The sequence below is a fragment of the Epinephelus fuscoguttatus genome, linkage group LG20 (genome assembly GCF_011397635.1).
Source record: "Epinephelus fuscoguttatus linkage group LG20, E.fuscoguttatus.final_Chr_v1".
Taxonomy (NCBI): domain Eukaryota; kingdom Metazoa; phylum Chordata; class Actinopteri; order Perciformes; family Serranidae; genus Epinephelus; species Epinephelus fuscoguttatus.
The window spans coordinates 34,997,662-35,009,962 of record NC_064771.1 but is presented as its reverse complement, the minus strand read 5'-3'; the positions used below and the strand labels follow the sequence as shown (position 1 = coordinate 35,009,962).

At 40.9% G+C, this 12,301-nt stretch overlaps 1 protein-coding gene across 2 annotated transcripts in view; it reads right to left on the bottom strand.

Annotated features, from left to right (window-relative positions):
• The window catches only part of LOC125880625 (poly [ADP-ribose] polymerase tankyrase-2), a 42,833-nt gene that overhangs the window by 28,646 nt on the left and 1,886 nt on the right, over nt 1-12,301 (bottom strand). For both annotated transcript variants that reach the window (XM_049563247.1, XM_049563249.1), the window contains exons 2-9: nt 11,246-11,614; nt 9,857-9,972; nt 9,660-9,768; nt 4,990-5,085; nt 4,824-4,860; nt 3,308-3,383; nt 1,401-1,495; nt 1,025-1,091 (exon numbers count right to left, since the gene is read on the bottom strand). In XM_049563247.1, the coding sequence (XP_049419204.1) occupies nt 1,025-1,091; nt 1,401-1,495; nt 3,308-3,383; nt 4,824-4,860; nt 4,990-5,085; nt 9,660-9,768; nt 9,857-9,972; nt 11,246-11,591 (942 nt within the window). In that variant the 5' untranslated portion in view covers nt 11,592-11,614. The remainder of the gene's footprint in view (nt 1-1,024; nt 1,092-1,400; nt 1,496-3,307; nt 3,384-4,823; nt 4,861-4,989; nt 5,086-9,659; nt 9,769-9,856; nt 9,973-11,245; nt 11,615-12,301) is intronic.

Sequence of the window (12,301 nt, the reverse complement as noted above, 5' to 3'; positions counted from 1 at the left end):
TGCACACAGAGAGAAGCTTTATTAGTTTAATGACCGGAAACATTAAACCTGTCGTCTGTGAGCTGCACACAGAATTACAGCACTGCTCTGCTTTTAACATCATTTTCACATGTGCATGATGTCTAACTGAGTTTATTGAGCACATCATTAACAAAGTTATAATACTTAAGATTCTCATCAAATCAAACCACATTTTGATACTATATATGGTACTACATTTTCCAGCATGGATTCAGATTGCCTTCACACACAGGAAAAGACGCAGCCTAGATCAGTGTTACTGTTTGATATTTCATCTGACTGAAATCAGCGTCACTGTTTACTGTTAGGTCTCCTGCTGATTAAGTTACTGCTAATGCTAACACAATGTTTCCTACTGCTGCTGCTTTACATTAAAACGATTCAACTGGACAAACACGGGGGCTTTTAATGTGAATTGTGGAGAAGTCACAGGAAATTCAAAGTTTTTGTCAAGCCATGAAGGACAATTTCAGTTCCTGTATAAAAACAAGGTAAATTAACTGTTTTTAAGCAGCCAAAAATCTAAAATTATACATCTGACCAGAGTCCTCTACGATGTACAATTTATGATTCCTTAGAATAGTAATAATAAATCAATCATAAACTTTATTCATATAGCACCTTTCAAAACAGTTACAAAGTGCCTGACAAAACTGAATAAAAGACAAAGCAAATAAAACAAGATAAAATCAATAAAATAAAATACACATCACATAGTAAAAATAAATAAAAGGTCTGTTATATAACTTGGAGCGAGGCCTCTCAGGGCTTTATAAGTAATCAATAAAATCTTCAAATCAGTTCTGAAAGCCAAAGGTTACTAGTGTAGGGACACACAGTTACCATAATTTGAAATTGGAAACAAACCCCGTAAAACCCTTTCGAGAAAAAATACCAGTGGACATGCACTAGATTATACAAATATGACAACAATGACAAAAATTACAACAGGTAAACAGAGTGTAAACACAAAGGTCAAGAATACAAAACAAAGAAAACGTACCTTTACCAGTAGCTCAGTGACCTCATAGTGACCGTATGAACAGGCGTTATGAAGAGGAACCAAATCTCTGAAAGACAGAGGACACTGTATTGATACTGCTGCTCTTTACACACTGCTGCTGCTCATGATGATACTAAAGCTTGTCAGCAGCAGAATTCTGTGCCCTTCACTTTTAAAAACCCAATTTTTCCCTTTGAAGTTGTGAGGATTAGCCAGAATGTCCTCACTGTGCAGAAACGTCCTCGCTACGTTGTTTCAAATCATGGTCCCCACAAAGACAGTGCTACAACACAAACACACTGATACTCTCTCTCTCTCTCTCTCTCTCTCTCTCTCACACACACACACACACACACACAAACAAAACGAGTCGTACCCCTTGTCCTTGGCGTGCACATCCGCACCGTGCTGCAGTAACAGTTGGACAGTCTTGACGCGGTTGTAGCCGGCGGCCAGGTGTAATGGTGTCGACTGAAACAACACAGAGGACACTCAGAAGTTTACCAGCCCAAACTGCTTCACCCAACAGCTGCTACATCCATCCAGCTACACTGGGTAATACACATGTGACAGAACTGTGATGAATGACATGACAATCCTCTACACTCTAAGTTCTGACACTGATCCAGAACTGGCCTGAGACCTGCTAACTGGAGCTGACTGAATGACCAAAATCTGCACCACCTGACTCACAGCCAAATCTGGAGGACATATACAGGCCAGAGCTGGCTCATATTGGGTCCTCTGGTGCCAGAACACAAGAAACGAAAACTCTGAAAAACCATTTTCCATAATTTATTGTTGTTTTGGAAACCCCTTCATCCTGCTGGTGTTTCTGTCTGAAGAACAGATGAACTTGAGAGTTTATTTTAACAGTTATTTAACTGTCATTGACATAGACCTGGATATAAAAGTCAATGTTACAATAACAATGATGTGGCAATATTTAATTGAATCAATAATCAACTAATCACTGTCATGTACTTCTTACAGCATCACTTAGAATGACTAAAACAAGACTTTTAAAACACATTTAAACATGTTAGTCCAATTGAAATTATACTAAATCAAGAGCATGGAAACATAACCGTTCAATGTTAAGGCCCTGACACACCAAGCGGACGGTCGGCCGTCGACCAAAGTCGGGCCGTCGTCATGCGGTTCATTGGCGTCGGCGGCTTTTCGGCTGATTGAGCATGTTGAATTGGCGGTGGAGCTTGTTGGTGAGAGAGATCACTCTGATTGGCTGTTCAGGTTTTATTTCCTCGCCCCTGTAGCGAGTGAATCTGTCTGTAGTGAAACCGGGACTAACCGGTGCTTCCTCCTCAGGCTCCACTTCACTCAGCTGCCCCACAGACCCGCTGCTTCTTCCCACTTTAACCTGAATAACAAACCGGAGCTAGCTGGGAGCGGCTAGTGGAGCGTTAGCTGCAGCATGGCCAGAGGGAAGCACAGCCAGTTAGCCTCCGCTAGCCTCCCAGCTAGCCCTGGCTCTCCGTTTGGATCCAACCGGAGCACCAAGCCCTGGTTTGTTATTCAGGATAAAGTGGGAAGAAGCAGCAGGTTTATCGGGCAGCTGAGTGAAGTGGAGCCTGCGGAGGAAACACCGTGACCGTCTGGATGTAATAGTCCGTGGAGGTGCTGCGGTGCTCGGCTGCACAGATAGGAAACCCCTCAGCTGACAGGATGTACCACTCTCTCACTCCACTCTCTCTCACGCAGACGCAGAACGTACGTGCTACTTGGCCGTCGGATGTAGTCCGTATAGTGTGTTCAAATGCAACTGACACAGGGTGACGTGAGGCGACGTAGACGACCCAACAGTTGGCTTTCATCGCCGCTAGTTCTTTGATGTTGGTTTGGTGTGTCCGCACCTTTACAGTGGACTCAAAATGTGTTTGTTTCTTTTAATCAAATCATAAATTCTAGTTGAGCTGCTCTACAATCTTTCCATGCATCTCCTGCCAGCTGTAAAAGTACCCTTTTTGGTAGAAGTACCCCCAGCTGGGAGTCAATGCTGTGCAGAGCGCAGTACCCTTGATCTGATTAGATTTATTAAGTGTGTCTGCACACTATAAGACCCAAACTAGCAACCAGAAACATTTGACATCATCTGTACGGAGACGTGGAGACATTTTTAGAAATCTCTTAAAAGGTGTGTTCTTAAAGTGTAAAACTGTTATACAAAGTCTACAAACTCTGCCTTGCGTTTTGCTGCGACTCAAATTTAATCAAAATCTAATCATGAAAAGAAAGAAAACAATAACTGAGTTGACTTTTTACCTTTCTTCCGTCGCTGGCGTGACAGTTGACATTGAGCGGTGTCAGCAGAGCCATCAGCTTCTCCTCATTACCGCTCCTGTTCAGACATCAGCATCATGTTGATGAATAACATCCAAATAACAGTCACCTTCATTACTGATTCATCTGACGCTTCTTTTCTCCATCAATCATGTAGATGTGTTGTTTATGTAATGTCTGAAAATAGTGGAATTATTTCTCAGAGGTCAAGATGATATCGCCCCAAAACATCATGTATAACAAAGAAAAACAGCAAATCATTTCAGTTGAAAAGCTGGAGTCACTGAGGACATTTGTTTTCTTGAAAAATAATTGATTTATTGACTAACAGCTTCAGCTCTGATAACAGCGAACCACTGAACAACACTCTGAGAGGTGTGTGTGTAAACAGCCTGATCAGGTAGATTTCATTATAAATCTGTTTACTTCTGTGCAGCTCAGATATGAAGTCATTCAGACAGTGAGATATACCGACCCATTCTCATTCCCTGGTCATTAAACACAGATGCTTTGTCACACCTCTCTGCATCTCATAGTGACGCACAGGGCACCCTTTAGCTTCCCTATGTGACACACACAGCTGAAACACCTACTTACGGTCACATTTTGGCAATTTGTGCAACAGAACTACTTGGTTAGGTTTAGAAAACAAAATAATTACATTTGTTATGTTACAATAACGTGAGGTAGTGCACAACTACTGTACATAAATTACATTTGAACAATGGTTCCACACGAGACTCGGAGTGCGGTCCCCTGGGTGAAAGTGTTGTAAGCTGAAAGCCTGGTTTGTCTCATCACCTTTTCCCACCCAAATCAGTGTGTGAACGTGGTGTTTTTAAATGCGGGAAAACACGCTGAAAATAGGTGACAGACTCTTCTCCCATTACCAGTAGACCAGGGCTGTGATTGCGGCTCTAAAGCTGACGAGTGTGCCTCTCTGGGGGGGTGTTTTTTTATGGTGTGTCATGTTTGACATCACAGACAGGCCAGAAAACAGGTTAGTGAACAGTAGAAAGCTGCATGGAGGCCTGTGAAAGCTTTATGGTGGTTCAGTCTCTCTTTTGAACTCAGTGAAGACTAATTTGGATCGATGTTTGATATATGGGTGTATATCTTCATTACTGAAACATTTAATCATTTTTGTTTAATACTGATAGCTATTTGGGGAATTATGGGACAAACTACTTTTATACTTACTGAAAGGCTTAACAGGTAGGCTAATGTTAATTTTATCTACTTTATCACTATTACTGTTAAACAAATTATGTGCCTAATATAAAAACAATAATCCTGGTTTCTTGGATCAAAGGTATCCTGATCCTACCAAAATATTTTGAGCAACACAACTGAAGGTTTGATCCGGATCCAAATCAAGATCGGATTCCATGATCTAATCTCATTTCAGAATCTTTTCAAGATCTGATCTAACCCGATAGCCTAAATCTGACCAGATTACGGATGAGAATGGTCTTAATTTAGATTAAATCTACTGTACCTTGCACTCTCCAGAAGCTCATCTTTTCTGTATTCACCTGAAAAACAGTAAAAATCTGATTTAAAAAAAAAGTGTCTTTATCGTCAGCGTGTTCACGTTACAAGTCTGTTCTTCTATCATTGTGAGGACCAGTGTTTTTAAACTCAGGACACGTTGTGCTCCTCACCTGTCAGAACTGCTTTGGCAGACGGTTCTGCCAGATCCAGAGCTGTCCGACCATCTGTGTTCCTGATGGTCGGCTCGGCACCATGCTGCAGCAACACTACACACACACACACACACACACACACACGAAAGATGTCTATTACAATATAGATGGAACAAGCCTCCCCTTTTGATGTAGTAACTTATTACCTCTGCCAAGGAGGTTTTGTTTTCGCCAACGTTCATCTGTTTGTCTGTTTGTTTGTCTGCAAAATAACTCAAAAAGTTATGAACGGATTTTGATGAAATTTTCAGGAAAGGTGGCTAATGGGACAAGGAACAGATAATACAATTTTGGTGGTGATCGGTAGAAGCAAAGTGGATAAAATCATAAATAAAATCTATCGTCTGACAGCCTCAGCAGCAATTCCAATTTCTAATGAGACATGAAAATAGCGCCACCTGGTGGCACGTCTTGCTCTGCTTGAATATTGTTGTAATTCTAAAATTGAAATTAATGTTCTGTGTTGGAAAAAAGAAAGTGAAAAATACAAAAAAACATTATATTCTGTGTTGGTACAAAATAAAAACGACAAATACACCACAGTGTCTCCATGGTGAAGGCATATATAACCTAATAATGATAGTGATGCAAATAATCTAATTTTGATGCAGGCTGCAAAATCTGATGCAGAGGGGGAGGGAATATCACCTACTTGGCAGAGGTCTGCACTCTCTGAGTGCTTTTCTAGTTGTTTTCTGTTTTTCTTTTAATCTTTTTGACTTTTTTTCACGTATTTTTCTTGTTGTTTTTGGTTCCTCTTCATGGAGACACATTTTGTCCCCTATGTGCTAGTGTCAGAGAGCGCCGTTCAGCTCTGCTCTGATTGGCCCAATCTGACAGTTTCAACCTGAGAGGGGGTTGGCTCTTAATCAAGCACATCAATCACTTGAGAGATGATTGTGTTTGTGTCTTAATATTGATTGTTCTGGGCAATTAAAACTAATACAGTGTGTGAATCTCCTGTCTGGTTCTTGTTTTATTATGTAAAAGATTAATTAAAAAAAAAAAAAAAAAAACATCCAATATACAAAACAAAAAATGGGCTACCTTCATATTGCTGTGATTGGGTTACTTATTGTTATCATTTAAATCTGGTAAGACGAGCTGGAAAATGATAATACCAACAAATAACACGCGTCACGTGTCAGTGACTGAATTAAGGACGCAAATCCCGTATTTCGGACCTGTGTGTTAATGACAACAGAGTGAAAAAAACTGAATTTCCCCTCAGGGAGACTAACCCTTTGAAACCTGGAGCGACATCACTTTTCCTGTGCTGCTTTCAGACACGTTTTGCAGGTATTTAAACCGTTGAATGCGGAGCTTCTTTCAAAAACATGGGGAAAAAAGGCAATGAGCATTTTGGTAAGAAATGTCCCACAAATTGCAAAAAAAGAATAGATTCCATGTTTTTTTTAAGCCAGTTAAAAAAAGCTAGGGAAAAACTACATATGTCAAAATTAGGTTACAGATTTTTTTTTTTTTTAAATCAAAAATTTTTAAGTACTTTTTTCAGATCATTTCCTTGCTTGTTTTAAACTTTCTTTTTTCTTTTTTGTTTAAATAATTTTCTCGTTTTTAATTTTCTCTTTCCACTAATTTGTGGGCCTTCTTCCTGTGCTTTTGAAAGAAATCAAGCCAATTTGCTCAGGTTTCAAAGGGTTAATAAAGTATATAAAATAAAATAAAATAAAATAAGTGTTCTAGCAGAGGCATTAATTAATGAGCAACACTTGACCCTGCTCCCCACAGATAAACTTAAAACTAAATTTACTTAAATATTTTCTCATCATTTATAAGAGAAAACCTTCGTCCAACTACACAAGCAACGACGGACAATGAGCCGACTCATTTAATGAGCGCTCTTAAGAACAATTTAATTTACCCGTCTGTATATTTCACTTACTGCTGCTGCAGTCATTTTGTTAATCTGACATTCAGTTCAGACCTGACCTGTTCTGACCTGTTTAAAAAATCCAATAATGATATATATATATGTATCTATCTATCTATCTATCTATCTGTATATATATATGTGTATATATATATATATATATATATATATATATATATATACACCGATCAGCCCAAACATTCAAACCACTGACAGGTAAACCTTTGGTTCTGGGGAATTTGGAGGCCAGGTTGGCACTTCGGGCCATTCCTGAGCGATGTTTTGAGGGGGGTACTTGGTCTGCAATAGTGTTTGAGTGGGTGGAACATGTCAGGTGGTATCCACATGAATGCCAGAACCAAAGGTTTCCCAGCAGAACAATGCACTGGAACAAAATAATCAAAGTTATTCTCTTCACCTGTCAGTGGTCTGAAGGTTTCTGCTGATCGATCTATCTGCTGATACATTTTTTAACATAAACACTGAACATAGATTCTCGAGACTGATCCCTTTGTTTTCTCATGAGTATATCGCAGATACATACTGACTTTTTACAAAACAGACAAGACAGCACTCTCTGGTGGACAAACCATGTAATTAAGACACTGTTTCTGAATTACATCAAACATGTTTTGTACTTTCGTAAAAGTGACTGAGGCATGTAAAATTCCCACTGTCACATTATCAGCCTTCCTCCTGTCAGAGTTTAGTTTGCAGCAAAAAGAAGCTCAGCTGGTCCTGAGGAGACTCCACACAGAGACACTTGTTGCTGAGATAGCTGCAACCTCTTTCCCTGGCTGAGTTATAGTTGTATAATTTTCCTTCTGTCACATTATTCCCCACCTCTCTGCTACCTGTCACCTGCAATATCTTTTGTTTTAATTATTGCGAGCAGTGCAAACTTTCCAGATGGTTTCCTGTGGCATCAGCAACATAATAAAGTTCAAAAGCAGTTTTCAAACAGCAGTGACACTTAAAAGGTGTGTTCCAGTCATGGGCGCCACCTCTCTGCCATCACTGTAGCTTGACTAAAGCACAGTATTGTTCAGTATCCAGCAGTAATGTTTGTCTGACACAACGACATCTGGAACTGACAAGATATGATTTATACTGGTCGGCATTATGAACTTCTTATGCACAAAAATGTGGTGTAACTGTAATGCCGTGGTTTTACTGCAACCCAGACACCAGAAAAAATGGTGGCATTATCCTTCTCTGCAAAACACAGATACCTTACATTTGTGTGTTATTAATAACTTTATTTTTCTTGTTTTATTTTCACGCAATTTGTGAACCACTCTACAGTTACAATCATTTAAAACAATGTCAAGAGCTCAGAAAAACTGTGCGCAGAGAGGCAAAAATAGAACAAAAGGAAATACAAAACAAAAGTTACAAATCAGGCATCAAAAGGAAAAGCTTTCCTATAAAAACATGTTCACACAATGATTTAAAACAACCTTAGCTCCTCAGGCAGAGAATTACAAGCCTCAGGGACGACTGGTGAGGAGAGGCTTGAGGATCTCAGGTCCCAACTTGGGGAGAAGTGATTCAGAAGCTCAGCTATATAACTGGGGCCAGACCATGTTGAGCCCTAAAGGTTCTCAAAAGAGTCTGAAAATCAGTCCTGAAGTTAACAAGGGCTGCACCTTGAAAGTTGGAGATTTGAATCATTAGTCAGAGACCCCTCTGTCGACTGAGATTGCTTCAAGCCTAGCAGACTTTGCTTAGTGCTCTTGACTTTCACGCTACTGTGGTACAGGGAGCTGGACACACGCAGGAAGATAGACTCCACACTGTGAGGCTCTGAGATAACATTATCTTCTCTCTTCTGCTTGGTCGAATGTGTTGAATTAACAGCTCACAGATACTTAATACGACACAGTCTCTGGCTTTTGTTTGATAGCTAGTGTTGGCAAAAAATGTTCAAACTTTAAAACTTCATGTAAAAAAAGAAGAATCATTGAATATTTGTATATAACAGCTGAATCTGATTCCACTGACATAACTCTGAGTCGGGCAAAGCCCTAAAGTTCATTGTAGCAGATACGTTGAAACTTTGTGTTTCTACAACACCATGTTTAACGTGCGGTTTGGTTTGGACACAAAACTACTTTGTTATGGTTTAGGAAAGATCATGTTTGGGCTTATTGTACCTAGTGTTGGTGGCAAAATCGCAGCTGGAGAAGCCGTTGATGTCCCTGTAAAAAACAACCACCTTATTTGGCACTGTCCCAGCAGAAACACAGTGAAGTCTTGATAAAAAACAACTGCTTTTTGTGGCACTATCCCTGGATGAAACACAGCAATGGCTGACTAAAAAACATGTATGTTTGGAGCCTATAAAGCAGCTGAAAACATGGCAATAAATTGCTAAGAAAAACAGCCGGTTTTGTTGATTGTTGGTCATAAACATTGGTCTGCAGCCTGGCAGTCGTTTTACCTAGATGTCACACCATCGACCATCCCCTCCACCTCCTGATGACACCTCATATACATGAAATCAGAACTACATAGATCTGATGCGTATGCAGTGTACAAATGTAATGTATCTGTGGTTTGCAGAAACGTACAGTGTCAACATTCATTTTAATAACTGGGCTGTTTATTGGCTAATTCACAAATGCACTGCATGTAGCTAAATCAGTTTCCTTCGGTTCTTTACTTCAGGATACTTTTGAGGTTCTGGTACTGTAAGTATGTGGAGGTGTTGGTGCAGTATGAGTGTGTGTACCTATACAAACGTCAATCTTGCCCTTGATAGCTGCCTCGTGAAGCGGAGTGTAGTTCCAGTTGTCTCTGGCATTGGCCTCCGCCCCGTGGTGAAGCAACAGGCTCACCACCTACACAAAAACAGCAGGACCAAACTGAAAATGTGTTTGAAGTTTGAAGGAAAATTTACAGGTGGAGGTCAGAGGTGAGGTGTTGTACCTCAGCGTGCCCAAAGGAGCAGGCGTTGTGGAGGGATATCAGCCCTCCGTCGTCCCTGGCGTGCACGTTGGCTCCATTCTGGAGGAGGAAGTCCACAACGTCTTTCCGACCGAAACCTGAGGAGACAGGCAGAGTTAACTGGATAATTCTCAGAAGTCACAAATCATTCACAAGCTCTGTAGTTTATAATTCATATACTGCCGGAGCCCTCAGACGTCTTTGTGTCTCGTTTTGTTCTATCACAATAAATTATTCAGTAAATTTACAGTAAAGCAGAGCGCTGCAGTAACGATCGAGGCTTTACAGGGAGGAAGCTCTTTCAGCATTAAACCATCATCATCAAGGTGGTGAAGCACCTAGAGCAAACATCAGGACTTCATCCATTTATTCAACTGCTTGAAAAATGACTTTGGATTTAAAAATTAAAGATCTTGACATCATAACAAATGATTGTGAAAGCGATCCTGGATGGCGGGAGGAAGAGAACTCGATAGAGATAGAGAAAGTCCTGTCCCAGTAACACTTGGTCCTGGACCTCGGGACAGACAGAAGTCTTTGGTCACACGATCTCAGTTCTCTCTGTGATGTAAGAGGGGGTGAGGCGGTTTAACACTTTGACAAACATCAGAATCTTAACAGGCAGCCAGTGTAGGGAGGCAAGAACGGGTGTAACTGGCTCCCTCTTTTTTGACCTTGTTAAAACTCTTGCTGCTATTTATAGACGGGATAAATGGGACTGAGTAAAATATAATGAGTTGCAATTGTCGAGGCAGGAGGAAATGAAGGTGTGGATGACTTTCTCCAGGTCAGAAATACAGAGAATTGATCTGAGACGCAGCAGTATGACACTTACTTTAACTATTTGATTGATTTGTTTGTCAGACTTCACATATCAAATATGACTCCATGATTTTTAACATGAGCTGGTGAAAAACAGTCACAGTTCACAGACGGACGGACAGACAGATAGATACAGTAGATAGATACAGTAGACAATGTTTCCAGAATGCATGATGCTGCGAAGAAGCTACATATTTCAAATCTTTGATGCTTCACTCTGGTCCTGAGATATGATATTAAATTATGATGATGTCACAGTGAAGCTGACCTTGGACCTTTTAGATGTAAAATGTCATCACTTCATTATTTTATCCAGTTAGACATTTGCGTCAAGTTTTGACATAATTAGCATATGAATAATGTAGAGTTAGGAGAGGAGTTCTGACAGAAAGAAAAGGAGGTCGTCAGCATATAACTGAAACTTTTGTTCTCATTCAGATCATAGGTGGCTTTTATTCTTGATATTTTCAGATGTCCAAACCTGACATGAATGAAACAGTAAACAGAGAAGTAAACAACAGACGTAAAGACATCATCAGTGTGTCTCACCTGCAGCAAAGTGCAGCGGTGTTGACTTCCTCCCCGCTGTGTCCCGGCTGTTCACGTTCTCGGCCGTCACCAGTTTGCGAGCTCGCTCCAGGTCTCCGCTCCGACAGGCCTCGAACAGCTCCCTCTTGGCCTCCCCCGACCCCCCACCTGGCTCCACAACCTCTGCCACCACTGGCCCCGGGGACACCGCTCCGCCCGCAAGACCGGACACACCCGAACACCTCCGACTGGACAACATGGCCGGTGGTGAACGGCCTCGTCCCAGTTTCAGACTGCCGGTTCTGGAGAATTTGGAGTGCGAGCAGCAGGCAGCAGAACCCCAGAACCCTGCAGCCACAGAGGCCATGCAGGACGATGAGCTCTGCTTCCCTGCAGGGAGACAGGAAACACATCTATGTTAAAGGGATAGTGAAACAAATTTTGAAAAACACTCCTTACTAAGAATTCAATGTTTGGACTGATGCCACTCCCATGTCTGTGCAGAAAATATGAAGCTAAGGTGAGGAGACAGTTAGCTTAGCATAGCATAAAGACTGGAAAAAGGGAAAGAGCTGGGCTGGAAGTTCTGACACCACCATGAGGCAAATTTTTGTATAACCTTCGTAAAACCGCAACTTGTTGTTTTAACACTTTGATTTTGTGCAAATTAAACAAACTACATATAACATGTTCAGACCAAAGATTTGTGATGAGATGATTTGAAACTTGCAACTACTTATGCTGATCTGCAGTGCTCTGAAAACCTGCCAATTTAGATCAATTTGTTGAGACGTGACGGCGTATCCTCTCCAACATTTTGTAGCTGAATATAATTTGTAGTAATTTGTTCTTAGTGATAGTGGGATACTGGATAAAGTTGCATTCCTGCCAGGGATAAATCATGAGATTTGGATAGATAGATTTTACCTTTGGACTGAGACAGGCTAGCTGTTTCCCCGTTTCCAGTCTCTATGCTAAGCTAGGCTAAATGGCTGCTTCATATTAAATGTACAGTGTTTCAGGCATCTGATCAGGATGCCCCCTGGGCGCCTCTCATACTTGCCTAAAGTACTTCAC